A 16,261-nucleotide genomic window follows, 5' to 3' on the forward strand; every position below is an offset into this window, starting at 1 on the left:
CAAATCAAGAGAGTGAACCAGAAGGAAGAAAAAAAATGACCAAACAGAAAAGAATGAAGAAACAAGAATTCAAAATACAAGGAGAGGCTTAGAAACCTCCAGGACATCTTTAAACATTCCAACATCCAAATTATAGGGGTACCAGAAGGGGAAAAGGAACAGCCATGAGTGGAAAACTTATTTGAAAAAATAATAAAGGAGAACTTCCCCAATCTGGCAAAGGAAATAGACTTCCAGGAAATCCAGGAAGCTCAGAGAGTCCCAAAGAAGTTGGACCCAAGAAGGAACACACCAAAGCACATCATCATTACATTAGCCAAGATTAAAATGAAAGAGAGAATCCTAGAAGCAGCAAGACATAAGGGGATAGTCACCTACAAAGGAGTCCCCATCAGACTGTCAGCAGACTTCTCAAAAGAGACCTTACAGGCAAGAAGGGGCTGGAAAGAAGTATTCCAAGTCATGAAAGGCAAGGACCTACATCCAAGGTTACTCTATCCAGCAAAACTTTCATTTAGAATGGAAGGGCAGATAAAGTGCTTCTCGGATAAGGTCAAGTTCAAGGAGTTCATCATCACCAAGCCCTTATTATATGAAATGTTAAAGGGACTTACCTAAGAAAAAGAAGATAAAAAATATGAACAGTGAAAGGATAGCAAACTCACAGTTATTAACAACCATACCTAAAACAAAAGCAAACTAAGAGGACAGCTAGATCAGGAGCAGAACCATAGAAACGAAGATCACATAGAGGGTTAGCAACAGGGGAGGGAAGAAGGAGAAGGGGGAGAAGGTACAGAAAATAAGTAGCATAGATGGCAGGTAGAAGATAGACGGGGGGAGGGCAAGAATAGTATGGGAAATATAGAATCTAAAGAACTTGAGACACATGGACAAAAACCAAAGGGGGGAATGGTGGGGGAGGGGTGTGCAGGGTGTAGGGGAATAAAGGGGGAAATAGGACAACTGTAATGGCATCATCAATAAAATATCTTTTAAAAAAGAATAAAAAATATATTCTCAGGTGAGGTGTTTTTTTTTAATTGGAAAAAATGTTTCATTCTACCATAGGTGGGGGAGGGGTGTGCATTGAGAAAAGAGGGGTGTGCATTGAGAAAAGACGTGGGGGGTGCTTTCACATCTGACAGACAAGGGTGCTTGCCTTATGAATCCCCCGTGGACAATTCCATTTAGTTCCTGGGCTCCCCAACCCAGAGAATAAATACTAGCTGGGGTTCCCCCTGGAGAGTCACCAAGGTGGGAGTTGCTGGCTCCACCTGAGACTTACTGAGTCAGGCTGCACAAGGGTGGGAGCGCCCCTGGAATTCGGGAACCACTCGCTGTGGTTTGGCGGGAGGGAGGGGCCTCCTCTGCAGCCAGAGAACAAGGAAGGTGTCCCTGGGCCCTGGAACCAGGGTGGAGACTCAGGGTTTCGGTCTCACCTGCTGCTCCAGACACCTGGGGGTGGGGGCAAGAAATGCCTGCTCAGAAACAGTCCCCTTCCTCAGACCCAGGGGTCCAGACCCCCAGGACCTGCCCCCTCAGACCCAGGGGGCCAGACCCCCAACCCCTCCTCCCTCAGACCCAGGGGTCCAGACCCCCAACCCCTCCTCTCTCAGACCCAGGAGTCTAGGCCCCTGACTCCTACCAACCAACCTCTAAGAGGACAGTTCTTCACCTGCATGTGAAGACAGGGGCCTGGGCTCAGCTAAATGTGGGTTCGTGACCCCAGAGCACCCCGACCTTGGGCTAGTGGCCTCCCCACTGGGAGCCTCTGTCAGCTCCTCTCTCAATGCAATGCCAATCCCGCCCCGCCCCGTCTGCCTCACAGCAGGTGAGGGGTCTGCTCCTTCCCACGGACCCCAACCCAGGCAAGGCCGAGCCCAGAGAGCATTTGTCATGTGGATGTGACAGGGACTCAGAGCGACAGAAGCCGGAGCCATGACACACCGACCCCCCTCCCTGCTGCACAGCAGTCAGGTGAGCCCAGCTCCCTGGCTGCCTGGCCCTCCTCTCCAAGGCTCAGCGAGTGCCCTGGCCCGGAACACTCCTCCTTCCACTCCTCCTCCGGACTCTAGGCCACTTTGAGCTGCCAAACTGGCCCTTCAGGTTCCGCTCCGGCCGCCCCTCCTCCTCCAGGAAGCCTGCCCTGCCCCTCTCAGCTGGGCTTCCACGGCCCTCCATTCCAGCACAAGTGGAAAGAAAGGCCGTCATCTCTGCCACCGTAACAGTCATCTATTGTGTCGTCTTGAGCCATTATTAAGCTGAAAAAAGCTTTATAATCTCAGTTAACCCTCCCAATGCTGAGATCCCCATGTTTAGGGGGCTGGGGCACAGAGAGGTGAAGTAATTTCCCCAGGGTCACACAGCTAGAAAGGAGCCAGCACCAAAAGAAGACAGGTCTACACTGCATGGCCCGGGGTTCAACCAACACGTCTGCTTCATGTATGAGCTGCACAGATGACTTCACGTGTACTGGCCTTCGTTTCCCCACGTATGAACGGTGTTCATTGGACCCATTTCACAGATTGTCGTGGGGGTTATCCATACACACCCTATAACGTACTCAGAAAAGGACCTGAAGCGCACAAAAAAGAACGACCGAAATTATGAAATGGCTGTCAGGACCCAAACCCACGCCCCTGGGCTCTTCTCATCATCTCTCTGGTCTCTGTTCTTTCATCTCCTTCTTCTCCTGCTTCCAGCCTCAGTCAGCACTGACTGTGGGGCCCACATGTGTTAAACGAAACGCTGAAGCAATAATGCAATGAGCCCTGGCCAGGTGGCTCCGTTGGTGAGAGCGTCATCCTATGCACCAGAAGGTTGCAGGTTCAATCCCCAGTCAGGGCATGTATGGCAGGCAACTGACTGATGTTTCTCTCTTCTCTCTCTCTCTCTCAAAAATCAATGAATATTATCCTCCAGTAAGGATTTTAGAAAATGAACAGGTAATATGGTGTGTTAGGAGGTGATAAACATTCTGAAGAAAAAATAAAGTACAGACTGAGGGAAGAGATGAGGAAGGACAGGAGAGGAAGAGATGCTGTGATTTTGAACAGGGTGTCAGGGGCCTGTCTGAGAAGGTGACATCCAGGTGTGACCCGAAGGAGGTGAGGCTACTAGCTAAGGAAACTGCATTCCGGGAACAGAAAACAGCAGGTGCAAAGGCCCTGAGGCAGGATGGGGTCAGGGTGGTCTCAGGGGGCAGCAGGAGGCTGGTGTGGAGGAAGGGCAGAAAGAAGAGGTTAGAATAATGTCCCTGAACACCCTGCAGACTCGGCTTTTATTCGGAGAAAGGGGAGCCAATGAAAGATTTTGAGCAGAGATGCGACATGGGCTGACTGACTTAGACATCGGGCCACTTAGACAGCGTCTATGACTTAGACATCGGGACTAGACAGATGGGGAGAAGGAAGGGAGCAGGTGAGAGATGGTGGCCGTGGAAACCAGGTGGGGGTCACTGCTGAGAAAGACTAAGACTGGGCCCGTCCACCTCCCTGCTCTCCAGGGTCTGAGCTTTGACATCTGTGTCTGCCTTCTCATGGGCTCACTGCACGTGCCACCTGGGGCCCAGAGCCATCCTCAATGTCGATTTACGAAGGGAAATTTCCAAAGGAGGCAAGAAGGGAGGGGAGGGGCGGGGGTCGAGGGAACAGGTGGAGACGTGGACTGTCCACAGGTGTGCACTCAGAGGGAAGGACGCTAGCCCCGGGGAGAGAAGCCTAGCCCCCTTCGACACGTCGATGGCCCCTCTCCGGCACCACGAACAAGCGGCAACAATCAAACTTCCGACTGCACAGAGGTATTAGGAGAATTGAAGGGGGTGTTTGAGAGGCGAACCAGCGGTGACTTCAGAGGACTGATACTGTTATTGTTTTGTTGTTATAAGCACACAACCCGGGTTCCTAGCCCAGTCCCCGCCCTGGGTCTTCCTGCCAGCCCCGCCCAGGGGCCACTCCAGCCAGGCAGTGCCAGGTGAGTGCTCAGGTATGTGGAGGCGGGGCAGCCCAGGGAGGGAGCAGGAAGGAGGGGCCCTGGGTCTGGAAGGGAGAGCAGAGCAGGCCTCTCCTCTGACTGAACCTGACAGGGCAGGTGAGGAGGGGACCCAGGAGGGGCTGGAAGGTGGGAACACCTGGGTGTAGGGGAGGAGGAGCAGGGGTCTCTGTTCAGCAAAGGCGGAGGGACCCAAACTCCTGAGTGTCGAAGAGGTAAGGGCTGAAAAGTGGGCCACCCATAGCTAAAGGAAGAACATAGAACCATAGAGACTAAGGAAGTGAATGAGTGGGTCTCTGAGGAGACCAGTGGTCAGAGGGACCCCAGGTTCTTAGGGGTAAGCACCTTGGAGCCTGGACTGGGCCCCTGAGAAGGTGAGGCTGGGAGACAGGGCCCTGGGTGGAGGAGAAACATGGGGACCACATAGATGAGGGGGTTGAATGCATGGATTTCTGACAGGTTTGGGAAACGGTACTAGGTATGAAAGAGGAGGGGCTGGGGGCCTGGACTCCCGGGTCAGAGGGAGGAGAGGCTGGGGGTCTGGACCCCTGGGTCTGAAGGAAAGAGGGCTGAGCCAGGAATCATAGGTTCCACAGGGCAGGTGAGGCCCTCACCTTTTTACTGCCTCACAGGGCACCTCCCCGTGGCAAGAGCTGCCCACTCTGAAACCATGAGCACCACCACCGGGTAAGTGTCCCCTGTCCACCAGGCCCCCCCACCCCAGCCCAACCTCTCACCCACCCTCACAGGGCATTTGCAGCAGCCGAGGTCTGGACATTGCGAAGGAGCCACCTCCCTCCCAGTCCAACCTGTAGTTAGAGCTCTGCTCCAGCGCAGGCAGACCTGGGTTCAAATTTAGACACCTCCACTCAGCCGTGGTGTGACCCTGGCCAAAGGACGTCACCTCTCTGAGCCTCAGTCCCCCCCCCAAGTTTAAGGGCTTGTTGGGATAACGCACATACAAGACTTAGCGGAGAACCTGACTAACAGCAGAGACTCAACTCACAGAAACTGCTATTGCTATTATCGCTATCTTATTAAATATTGACCTTTTGCTAAGAAGTCTGGGGTGTTTATAATGAAGGCTCAGGTCTCCTAGAGTGAGCAGGGAGGAATGTCAGATACATGCGAATAGCTGCATGGGAGATGTGAGGTAGTGAGTTCTCCAGCCCAGAGGTAATCAAATTGTGGAGACAGCTGACTGACAGCAGCAAGATAAGGAGTATAGCTTTGACTAAAGGGTTTCTCATCCCTTATTCCTTTTTCTTTATTTTAAAGATTTTATTTATTTTATTTTTGGAGAGAGGGGAAGGGAGGGAGAAAGAGAGGGAGAGAAACACCATATGTGGTTGCCTCTCATGCACCCCCTACTGGGGACCTGGCCTGCAAGCCAGGCATGTACCCTGACTGGGAATCGAACCAGTGACCCCTTGGCTCAAGGGCTGGTGCTCAATCCACTGAGCCACACCAGCCAGGGCTCATCCCTCATTCCTGAGCCCACTTGGGTTCTGAGCCTGAGTTATTTCTATGAAAATGAAGACTCAGGAATTCTTGGAGCCCTGGCCAGCATGGTTCAGTTGGTTGGAGCGTTGTCCCATAAACTGAAAGGTCGCAGGTTCGATTCCTGGTCAGAGCACATACCTGGGATGTTGGTTCAGTCTCCAGTTGGAGTGCGTACAAGAGGCAACCAATTGGTGTTTCTCTTTCACGTGGATGTTTCTCTCCCTCCCTTTCTCCCTCCCTTCCCCTCTCTCTAAAATCAACTATAAAAGAATTCTTCTTGGAGGTGACCTTAAAGAGGAGGTCAAAGTTAGGAGACAAAGGAGGATTTAGCTGGGAAGAGCCTGGCCCATGGGGATGGAAGGGGACGAAGATAAACTCTATCTCCTCCAAATACTAACGCTATTGTACAAAAAATCCATTTATTAAGCAACAACTATGTGCTAAGCCCTTAGCATTATAATAATGACAATAACAGTTACTGGGGCTGCAGAACCCTTCAACTGCATCACCTCATTGAATTCACCCAAGAACCCCACCAGATGGAAGCTATAGGGTAACTAACCCCTGTGTTACAGAGAGGGAAACTGAGGCAGGAGAGATGAAGTCTCCTACCCTGGGTCTTAGGGCAAGGCAGAAGCTCCCAGGGGATTTGAACCCAGGTCTGTGTCCATAGAAACAACTCTCCCTACCACTGCCCAGTACCATCACCTCGCTTGCCCTACTAAAGTCCAGCTCTGCCCTCTCCTCCTCTGCTCAGAACACTCTATGGCTCCCCAGTGCCCTCAAATAAAGTCACCGCTCTTCTTAGCATTTGACGCCCCCATGATGGGCCCCAAATTCCCACAGTCCCTCTCACCCCTCTTTTCCTTCAGCAGCCCAGAAGCTGCCTCCAAACCAAGTGCTAAGGCCATTTATGGTGAGTTTTGGGGCAAAGAAACCCCAGGCCAAGAGAAACGGTCTTAAGTAAAAAAAAAAAAAGAAAAAAAGAACTAAAGACCTGAGGGCCTGGACCCCTGGGTCTGAGGGAGGAGGGGTTGGGGGCTGGACTCCTGGGTCTGAGGGAGGAGGGGCTGGGGGCCAAGGCCTCTGATCCATCTCCCCACCCCACCCCCAACCACACACAGAGCAGAGGAAGAGGTACTCCACTATGGTGATGGCCGACGTGTCTCAATATCTAGTCAACGTGAGTCTGGGGTCTGCGCTGCCACAGGGGGGGCCTTCTGGGACAAAGAGAGACGGGGCTGTGGAAGGCAGTTGGGCTTCCAAGTGGAAAGAACTTGGGGGATTCAGTTTGCTCACCTGCAAAGTGGACTTCCTCCACCTTGCCTCAGACACAGGCATCATGGCAAAACTCAGTTCCACTCGAATCTGCCCACTTGCCCTCTGGACCAGCTCTTGAGCTGGACAATGTGGCCACAGGCACAAATCAGATGCAGTCCTGGGTGAGTAAGGTTCAGACAAGGTCCAGAGGTACTTGGAAGGGTGCCCAGTGCTCTGATGCAGGTAGAGATGCATTGAAGGGACTAGATATAATCCAGACCTTGCCTTCAAGGAGCCTCCAGTCTCCGTGGGAAGACAGACCCAGGTGCTCATCACTCTGATAAAAGAGAAACAAAGGGCACCGAGAGGAGGCGGCCCTAGGTGGAGCGAGTGATCAGGGAAGGCTTCCTGGAGGAGGTGTGGTTAGTTATACAAGCTGCAAGGCAGATTTTAGGGTGTCCTGAGTCCCAGCCCCCACCCCCAGCATTATCTTGGGACTCACTGCTTTCTCCGTGGCCTGTGCCAGCACCTGGTGACATTCTGCCTGGGCGAGGAGGATGGCGTGCACACCGTGGAGGACGCCTCGCGCAAACTGTCTGTCATGGACAGCCAGGGCCGCGTCTGGGCCCAGGAGATGCTGCTGCGAATATCTCCCGATCACGTCACTTTGTTGGACCCCGTCTCCAAGGTGCCAGGGGGCACGTGGGTGGAAGGCAAGGCTGGACCAGGCGGCCCTGCAGAGCTTGGCCCCAGGGACTTCGGGAATCTCAGTGTGAATCTTGGCTTCTGTGTCCTTCTTCTGGGAACTTTGGCGAAGGAGGAGGGTCCTCCTTCGTGAGCCCTGTTAAACGGTGGATGTCGCGGGGTTGCCCTTCGCAGTGCTTGCACCTGGTGGCACTGCTGTCCTCATGTAGTAGTGGCAGCGCTTCCGAGCCTCAGTTTACCTGCTGTCCTGCCCCCGCAGGAGGAGCTGGAGTCGTACCCCCTGGGCGCCATCGTGCGCTGCGACGTGGTGATGCCGCCGGGCCGGAGCCGCTCGCTGCTGCTGCTGGTGTGCCAGGAGCCAGAGCGTTTGCAGCCCGACGTGCACTTCTTCCAGGGCCTCCGTCTCGGGGTGAGCAAGCAGGGTCAGGGGTCACGGGGGAGGAAGGGGCTGGGATTGGGTGCAGGTCCGGACTGAGCTGGGAAGGGGCGGGGCCTGGAGTGAAGGCTGGGTCAGCTCCAGCCGAGGGGCGTGGCCTAGAGAAAAGTTATAGCTGCGAGGGGGCTTTGAGCGCAGGTTGGACTCACGGTCAAGGGCTCGGACAGAACACGGGAGAGGGGGCCTGGAGGACAGCCAGAACTGGGATGGGGTGAACACGGTCTAGGGGTAGGGAGCCCACTGAGTGGGGCCTCCGTGGGTGGGGGCATAGCCTAGGTCTGACAGATTTAGGGCACAGCTGTGAGTCTAGTGCGTGAACGTGCGTGGTCCACAGGGGTGAACGAGGATGTGGTCTGGGACTGAGTCCGTCCCTCTCGCGTCCCGGGAAAGGCAGCGGGTGGGGTGGGGGCGTGGCCTGACGGTGTGATTGGCAGGCGGAGCTCATCCACGAGGACATCCAGGGGGCTCTGCACAGCTACCGCTCTGGCCTTGGGGATCGCCGGGCAGCGGCGCTCAAGTAAGGAGGCTGGGCTGGAGGCCGGGGAGACGAGGGGACCGGTGGGGTCTCTATTCTCTGCATCCGAGAAATGGGCTGTCACCACTAGCCTAGAGCAGAACGAATTTTGAATGGAGTCGAACAAAACCCCTTCGTGTCTTGCGTGTACCTTCCAAACAAGTGTGACCTCTCTCCAGAACCCTACTTTTCCTGGTTCTGGTCCCCATTTTCTCCTCTCTTGGCCTATTTTCCTCCAGAGAAGTGCGACCCTTTGGGGCAACTGTGTTTTAAGCCCCGAAATGTTTCCCGTGCATGGACTCCTTGGGGGACCCAGCCTCAGGTTCCCTTCTTCCCCCGCAGGGCCACGCAGGAGGAACTGCTGCGCCGCCCCTCGCCCACCCCGGAGACCCCGCCCTTGCAGCGCCACCCGTCGGTCCGCGCAGCCATCGGCCCGGCGGAGTCGGCCACGGGCCGAAGGGGACCCCAGACAGAGCCCATCCCTGAGGCAGACACGGCGCCGAGGCAGGGCGGGGCGGAGACTTCCAGGAGCACTGACCCGGCCTCCCCGGACCTGGGTCCCCAAGGCCAGGACCTGCTCACTCTTCAAGCTGAACGGGACGTGGTGAGCGGGGCGGAGCCAGACGTCAGGGGCGGGGCTAGGCTGGGGGGCGGGACCGACTGTGGGTGTGAGCCAGATGTCGAGGGGCGGGGACACGTGTGGGGGCGTGGCCTGCGGAGACCGAATAAGGAATCAGAAGGTGTGGCCTGGGCTGGGCCAAGGGCCTCTAAGTCTCTTGACTTAGGCTCTGACTAGAGTGATGAGGGTCCGGGACCCAGGGGCCTCACGCGTCCCCCGGCTCTGTCCTGCAGGACATCCTGAACCACGTGTTCGACGACGTGGAGAGCTTCGTATCGAAGCTGCAGAAGTCAGCGGAGGCGACCAGAGTGCTGGAGCACCGGGAGCGCGGCCGCAGAGCCCGGCGCCGAGAGGCCGGGGGTGAGGGGCGCCACCGGGTGGATCCTAAACAACTCTGTCCCCTGGTCATTCCTAAATAGCCTCCCTCTCTCTGGGGTCTCCCCCTCGCATCCCCTGCCCATTTGACTCCTCATCACGAGCTCTCTGGGGCTCCCCCTCTGTCTGACACTGTCTCTCGGTCCCCTGTCCCTTTGCCTACCCCTTGCCCACAGATGGCCTCCTGACGCTGCGGGCTAAGCCGCCCAGCGAGGCGGAATACACCGACGTGCTTCAGAAAATCAAGTACGCCTTCAGCCTGCTGGTGAGGACACGTCCAGCAAGGGGGGGGGGGGCATCAGGGGAGGGGGAGGTGTCACACCTGACCCGTCCGCGCACTAATGCCAGCCCCTCCCCGGCTCCGCAGGCGCGGCTGCGCGGCAACATCGCCAACCCCTCCTCCCCAGAGCTGCTGCACTTCCTCTTCGGACCTCTGCACGTGGTGAGACCATCCCCCTCGGCCCTCTTGTGCCCCCTGCAGCAAGAGGAATCGGGGTTCCACTTCTAGAGGGTGTGATGGCTTGCCCATTCCTGCCCCCCCCCCGGCAGATTGTGGAGATGTCGGGCGGACCCCAGCTGGCGAGCAGCGTGCGGCGGCCGCACCTGACGTCTGAGGCCGTAGCACTACTGAGGGACAATGTCACCCCAAGTGAAAATGCGCTCTGGACCTCGCTGGGGGACTCTTGGACCCGCCCGGGGTAAGGGGCGTGGTTATTGAGGGGCGGGGCCGGGAGGCAGGGGCGTGGTGATTGGAGGGCAGAAGGGGCTGAGAGGCAGTGATTGGAAAGGAAGGGTTAGAGCGGGACACAGACAGGAGGATGGGGCCAATGAAGAAAGGGTGGAACCTAGGACAAATGCCAGCATCTGATTGGGGGAAAGGCCAGACAGCGTGAGAAACTTAAAATCGTATCAGCCAATCCAGCAGGAACAAAAGGCCGGACTACAGGGTGGAGCTATAAAAGGGGCGGGGTTTAGGAAAGGTTCAACCTGTGGTTTTAGAAAGGGGGCGGAGTCTATGTTCTTGGAGGCAGAGAACCTCAAGGGGGTAGGGGCAGAGCCAGGGAGATATGCGTGTAGCTAGAAACCCAGTTTGGATTCAGAGGCTGGGGCAAGCATTAGTTGAAATCAGTGTATTTAGAAATAATTGATGTCATAGGGTGCGGAGCTTAGAGTCAGGGGCAGGGCTTGGCAAAAAGAGGGGAGGTTAGAATAGCTGGGTTAGAGTGAGGTTTAGGGAAAGGGGAAAAGTGAAGTTACTGACAAGGCTAAGTCAGGCCGACCAGGGTCCCTGAGCCCTTGGCCTGTCCTTGGCTGCAGGCTGGAGTTGCCCCTGGAGGAGGGAACCCCATACGTCCCGGAGTTCTACAGCGGCTGGGAGCCCCCCGCCACTGACCCGCAGGGCCGCCCCTGGGAGGACCCAGTGGAGAAGCAGCTGCAGCACGAGAGGCGGCGCAGGCAGGTAAGCCTCGGGCCTGGAGGGGGCAGCAGGCTCCCACAGGTGGCAGGGCAGGGAGTCCTGGAGGAGGCTGCCCTCCCTCTGACCCGCTGCCTTGTTTCTTGCAGCAAAGCGCCCCCCAGATCGCTGTCAATGGGTGAGTGTAAGCCCCAGGGGGTTGGCATGGGGTACAGGGGAGTGCGTCGTGGGGGCTCCCGGCGCTGACTCTGCCCCTCCTTTTTCTTTTTCCTTTTCCTTCTGTCTTCCCGGCTCTTCGCAGGTGGGTGAGGTGGTGACCAGGCCGGGGGGCGGGGTTGGGAGAGGGGGGAGAAGCAGGGAGGGAGGGAGCGGGCCCAGACTTCTGGGTCTGAGGGAGGAGGGAGATAGAGGTCCAGATTCCAGGGTCTGAAGGAGGAGGGGGCTGGGTGTGGGTAAAGTCTTGAGACCCCCCCAAAAGGCTAGAAGAAGGCATTTTGGTTTCCCAGGATCTGGGAAACTCCCTGCCTGGGTCTGTACTGGGACAGAACCCTGGGTGTTGGAGGGAAGAGGCTGGGAATTGAACATTTGGGTTTTGAAGAGGAGCTCAAGTCTGATATATGGGGCCTTGGCCACCCAGAGAAGCCAGCTTGGGACTTCAAGGGCTGAGGGGCAAGTTTCTGGGAAAGTTAGAAAGTGGAAGTACCTCTGGGCCCCTGGGAGAGGTAAAGGCTGAGAGGCCAGGCCCTCACTTTCCCAAGGTTTTGCAGCAATTGTCTCAGTCCCTGCTGGGTGTCAGACTAGGAGCCTTTAAGAGCTAAAAGGGCAAAGAAAGTACAGCTTAAGACCTGGACTCCTGGATCTCTGGGAGAGGAAAGAACCAGGGGGTTCAAGTGCCTGAGTCCAACAAGCAGTAGGAGTACAGACTCTTGGGTCCTGGAGGAAGAAGGGGATAGAGGGGCCAGGACTCTAGGGTCCCTGGGCAAGTTGGGGGCAGACGAGACGGAAGCCACGTGGGATGAGAACAAACCAAGCAGCGAGGCTGGAGGAGCAGAAGGGGGGTCTGGGTAAGGGCCTGGGCAGGGGATCTCAGCAAGGACAGCATGCTGGGAGCTGCCGGCCCCACACAGGGGGCGCCACGGCCCTGAAGACCCCCCCTCTCCCTTGCACAGGTAGGCCTGATCTGAGCTGAGGTCCCTACTTACTGGGGGTGGGCAGAGCCCAAACCCCACTTCCCTTCCCCCAGCTGCCTGGTCTCGCGGTGCTTCAGACACCCTCAGCTTTAAACTCATCTCTGAGCCTCAAGATTTTTGGAGGAAAAAATGGGCATAATGATCCCTTCCTGGAGAAGTGAGAAGTCCATGAGTTTGTGTAGGTTTTCAGTTCAGGGTTCAAGGTCATGGCAGAACTAAGGCTCACATCCAGCTGCATGCATAGGACTGCAGAACTGCTCAGGACATGGAGTCTGGGACCAGCCTGCCTAGGTCCCATGCCAGCTATGCCCCTTGTTCTGAGACCTCGGCATCAGTGGGTCACTTTACATCACTGTTCCCCTGCTACCTCGCCTGTTAAGTGAAAATAATAATAATATGGTCCCTGGGAGGAGGAAGAGAAAGGGGTATCCAAATTCACGGTTCTGCCAGGGGTCGTCTCAAGAATTATATCAGCTAATGTACACAGCAGACTTTGAACAACAGTGCCTGGCATATAGTGCTATTTCAGTGTTAACTATTGTTTTTATTTTGATTGTGCATTATCATTACGTATGAGCCCAGTACATAGGAGATGCTCCACAAATAGCATTGGTCCCCAGTTGTGTGATTTGGGATATTTTACCCTTCTTAGCCTGACTGTTCTCATCTATAAAGTGGAGGTGAGACTAGTACACAGAGCATGTGCTTACAGCCCCTTGCCAGGCACATAAGAAGTAAAATCTATTCCAGCTGTTATTCTGATGTTAAGTCTCTATTAACAATACTAACTTGGCATCCTGCCTTGGCCTCTGCTTGGCTCTAACTCCAGCTCACACCAGCACCCTACAGCCCAGAGCAGTGGGACTGGCTGCCTCCCATCCTCAACCCTCCTCTTTCTCCTTAGTCACCAAGATCCGGAGCCAGAAGCTGAGCCCCAGCCAGAGCCGGAGGCAGCAGGGAAGTGGGTCCTGTGTAATTATGACTTCCAGGCCCGCAACAGCAGCGAGCTATCCGTCAAGCATCAGGACGTGTTAGAGGTTAGAGGGGTGTGGGGCTGCGGGGCTGGAGTGCACCCAACCCTAACTGCAGGCACGGGCTCTCAACCCTCTCCTCTTACCTCCCCCCAGGTTCTGGATGACCAGCGCAAGTGGTGGAAGGTTCGGGACCAGCGAGGGCAGGAAGGATATGTACCTTATAATATCCTGTCACCTCACCCGGGGCCCCAGGGGGGCCGGAGCCAGAGTCCTGCCCGCACCCTGGTGAGCCAGGGCAGACTCCCGGGTTTTGAGGGAAAATCCTGGGTCCTGGGAATGAGGGGTATGTGAAGACTAGCGTACTGGCAGAGGAGGTGCTTGGGGGTTCAGAAATCTCCGTAAGGAGGGGCTGGGACTTGGAGTCCTGTCTCTGATCGAGGTTCTCTCCCCTCCGTCCTCTCTAGGAGAATAGCACTCCCCCTCCTCCACCGGCCCCTGCCCCAGCTGCGGCCCCCGCCCCTGCTCGGCCCCACTGGGACAGCTGTGACAGCCTCAACAACTTGGACCCCAGCGAGAAGGGTGAGTTGGTGGGGAGACCCCCTCAGGAGAATGGTCCCTGGTCTCGCCTTCCAGGTAGGGAAACCGAGGCTCAGAAAGAGTAGATGGATTCCGGCCCATCCTGAAGACCTTTCTCCCTGAGTCCGCCCTTCCTCCCGGTTTCCTGCCTGCAGAGAAATTCTGCCAGATGGTCAGTGTCAATGAGGAGCTGCAGGCGCGCCTGGCTCAGGGCCGCTCGGGCCCCAGCCGCACAGCCCTGGGGCCCCGCGCCCCAGAGCCGCAGCTCAGCACACGCTCCAACGCCTCAGAGGTCCGCGCCTGGCTTCAGGCCAAGGGCTTTAGCTCCGGGTGAGTGGTGGATGCCAGCTGGGAAGGCCTGAGAATTGGACCCTAGAGGCAGAGTGTTCTGATTGGCCTAGAGTGGGGTGCGGCAGACCATGGGGAACTAGGATTGGTCCAAAGCGAGGGTCCGGCTGCAACATCGAATGACAGATTGTGATTGATATGCTTTCCAAAGCTCCAATTGGAGTGTACAGGGAAGTCCTACCCTTCCTAGACTTAAGGTGCCCCGCCCGTCCATGGCACGCTGTGATTGGTGGGTGAATGCTGTTGATTGGACAAAGGGTTGGCAGAGCGTAAAGAGATTGGCAGGGCTTCGGGAGCTTGAGCTCTGATTAGTTGGCAGGGCTGACCACGCCCCTGCTGCCCCTGTTCAGGACGGTAGACGCGCTGGGTGTGCTGACAGGCGCGCAGATCTTCTCGCTGCAGAAGGTGGAGTTCAAAGCGGTGAGCCCCGAAGAGGGAGCCCGTGTGTACAGCCAAATCATGGTGCAGCGTGCGCTGCTGGAGGTGAGCCTGCTGCCCGTCCCGGAACAGCACTGGGAAGGGCACCCAGGGCTCTGACGCCAGAGTCCTGACTTTCATCCCTCCCTCCAGGACAAAGAGAAAGTGTCAGAGCTGCAGGCGGTGATGGAGAAGCAAAAGAGGAAGGTGGAAGGCGAGATACAAACAGAGGTCATTTGACCCTTCCCCGCCCTCCGCTGTATCCAGACAGCGGGGTTCCCCGTGCCCTGTGGAAGATCAACGGACTCTGCAGACCCCCCACCAAGGGAAGTGGACTCCCTCTTGAAGGATCGCGGACCTGGTTTTTCCTCATTCCAGTGGATGAAATGGACCATTCTTCCTGGAGTCTGAGCAAGCGCTCGCAGCCTGGCAGGGAGCGGGAAGGGGGCAGGGCAGAGAGACAGTGTAGACTATGCTCACTGGGCACCTCGGCAGAGGGTACGCTCAGGAGCCCTGCATATTGTGATGTGCTGCCCAGTCTATAAACAGCCTCCTCCTCAGGCCGTGTCAACTGTTGTCCCTTCTCTATCCAGCTACCGGAAGCTCAGGAACCTGCCCCTCACCCCACCTACAGCTTCATCTAGGAAACGTCCCCGCCTTCTTTGGTTTCTTTCTCTGAATCCTCTTCTTACCTGGAGCCCCAACCCAGGCTTCTTCCTGACCTCCAGCCCTCCAGTTCACTCCAGAAGGATCTTCGGAACACTCAGTATCCCAGCCCATCGCTTGCTCACAATCTTTCTCTGGCTCCCCACTGCCCTCTTAGCCCTACAGCCTGGTATTTGAGGCCCCAAGTGGTTTAGACCCTACCCACCTCTTCAACCTCATCTCTTCCTCATTCTTACATGCACTCTGGTCCTGCCCTTCTCCAAACATTCCCCAAACCTCTTCAACCACTGGGGTTTTGCATCTGCTGGTTCCTGCTGCAGGAACAGCAATTCTCTCTCTGCCTTGGCGATCTGGCCTTCCAAAGCCAGATCAATGACTCACGCTGGGGAAGGAAGCTGCCCTCAACCCCCAGGTCAGCCTCCCAGCATCCACTTTCCCACTGCTCCCCGCCTCCTGCCAGCGGTCCAGCCACGGAGAAGTGGCAGCCTCATGAAGGTGCCACAGGCTTCCTGGCCACTTGAAGAGGTGACAGCTCAAAAGGAAGCGTCCTACCTCCTCGATCACAGCCAGCTCCTTTTCCTTCCCGCCAGCCAGGTTCAGACTGGACGTTCCTCCAGCTTCGGGCAGACGGCCCACGGCTCCTCCTGTTCCCGACACAATTCCTGCTGAGGGCTCCCTCGGAGCTCAGCTTCCACCTGTGTCACCAGATGGCCTGTGGCTGGCCCAGTTCACACCATTCTTTCCTCCTGGAAACACCCTCTGCCCCCATGGGTGTCTAACCCTTCAACCTCTTATCTGGTGCCCCAACCTTCACTTCTAAGAGGAACCAGAGATGCAATCAGATCCAACCACAGTTTTCCCTCCTCAATAAATCCTCACCTTGTCATCATCTCGGCTGCTCAATGGAATGATTCTGGAAATACTGGAGGGGACACCTTCAGGAAGTCCAGGCAGGAGGGGTTGTAATAGGGATGGGGCTTAAGCCAGACAACTGACCCGCATGAGCAAAACGGGCTGGTCTTCCTGTTTCTGTCCCTCACTGCCACTGCCACCACCACCATCAACCCCCTGGCCCCACACAACTGTCCTCAATGCAGCAACCAGAGCATCCTGTTCAAATGCAGGTCCCACCTCACAGCTCAAGTCCTTACCACGGCCCACCATTAATCACCTCTCCAACCCCATCCCCTACTACTCCCCACACCAGCCACACCAGCATCCTCCTGTGCTTCAACATGTCAGGTACGCTTCTACCCCAGGGCCTTTGCATA

The 16,261-nt window shown here is 56.4% G+C and overlaps 1 protein-coding gene across 3 annotated transcripts; it reads left to right on the forward strand.

Moving 5' to 3' along the window:
- The first annotated feature begins 4,002 nt into the window (after nt 1-4,002).
- Nucleotides 4,003-15,879, forward strand: EPS8L1 (EPS8 like 1). 3 transcript variants are annotated; one of them, XM_037159805.2, is made up of 20 exons: nt 4,003-4,092; nt 4,626-4,680; nt 6,369-6,412; nt 6,621-6,679; nt 7,283-7,444; nt 7,721-7,870; nt 8,332-8,414; nt 8,754-9,015; nt 9,264-9,390; nt 9,582-9,670; nt 9,773-9,847; nt 9,955-10,103; nt 10,723-10,864; nt 10,969-10,997; nt 12,914-13,046; nt 13,137-13,268; nt 13,448-13,562; nt 13,715-13,889; nt 14,258-14,390; nt 14,478-15,879. In XM_037159805.2, exons 2-20 carry the CDS (start codon nt 4,664-4,666, stop codon nt 14,562-14,564), a joined length of 2,163 nt encoding a protein of 720 aa, XP_037015700.2. In that variant the 5' UTR covers nt 4,003-4,092; nt 4,626-4,663; the 3' UTR covers nt 14,565-15,879. The 3 variants fall into 3 exon arrangements, with proteins under 3 accessions (XP_037015700.2, XP_037015702.2, XP_037015701.2); XM_037159807.2 differs by having other exon boundaries at nt 4,025-4,092; nt 6,372-6,412; XM_037159806.2 differs by lacking the exon at nt 4,003-4,092 and adding an exon at nt 4,140-4,208.
- The last annotated feature ends 382 nt before the right edge of the window (nt 15,880-16,261 follow it).

Source organism: Artibeus jamaicensis, unplaced genomic scaffold, assembly GCF_021234435.1.
Source record: "Artibeus jamaicensis isolate MK-2021 breed Jamaican fruit bat unplaced genomic scaffold, CSHL_Jam_final scaffold_2693, whole genome shotgun sequence".
Taxonomy (NCBI): domain Eukaryota; kingdom Metazoa; phylum Chordata; class Mammalia; order Chiroptera; family Phyllostomidae; genus Artibeus; species Artibeus jamaicensis.

What these genes read in the sequence shown, in the direction of transcription:
- EPS8L1 (XM_037159805.2), top strand. An exon ending in CCCCAGATCGCTGTCAATGG is followed by an intron (nt 10,998 to 12,913) that starts GTGAGTGTAAGC and finishes CTTTCTCCTTAG; the next exon opens with TCACCAAGATCCGGAGCCAG. An exon ending in GCCAAGGGCTTTAGCTCCGG is followed by an intron (nt 13,890 to 14,257) that starts GTGAGTGGTGGA and finishes GCCCCTGTTCAG; the next exon opens with GACGGTAGACGCGCTGGGTG.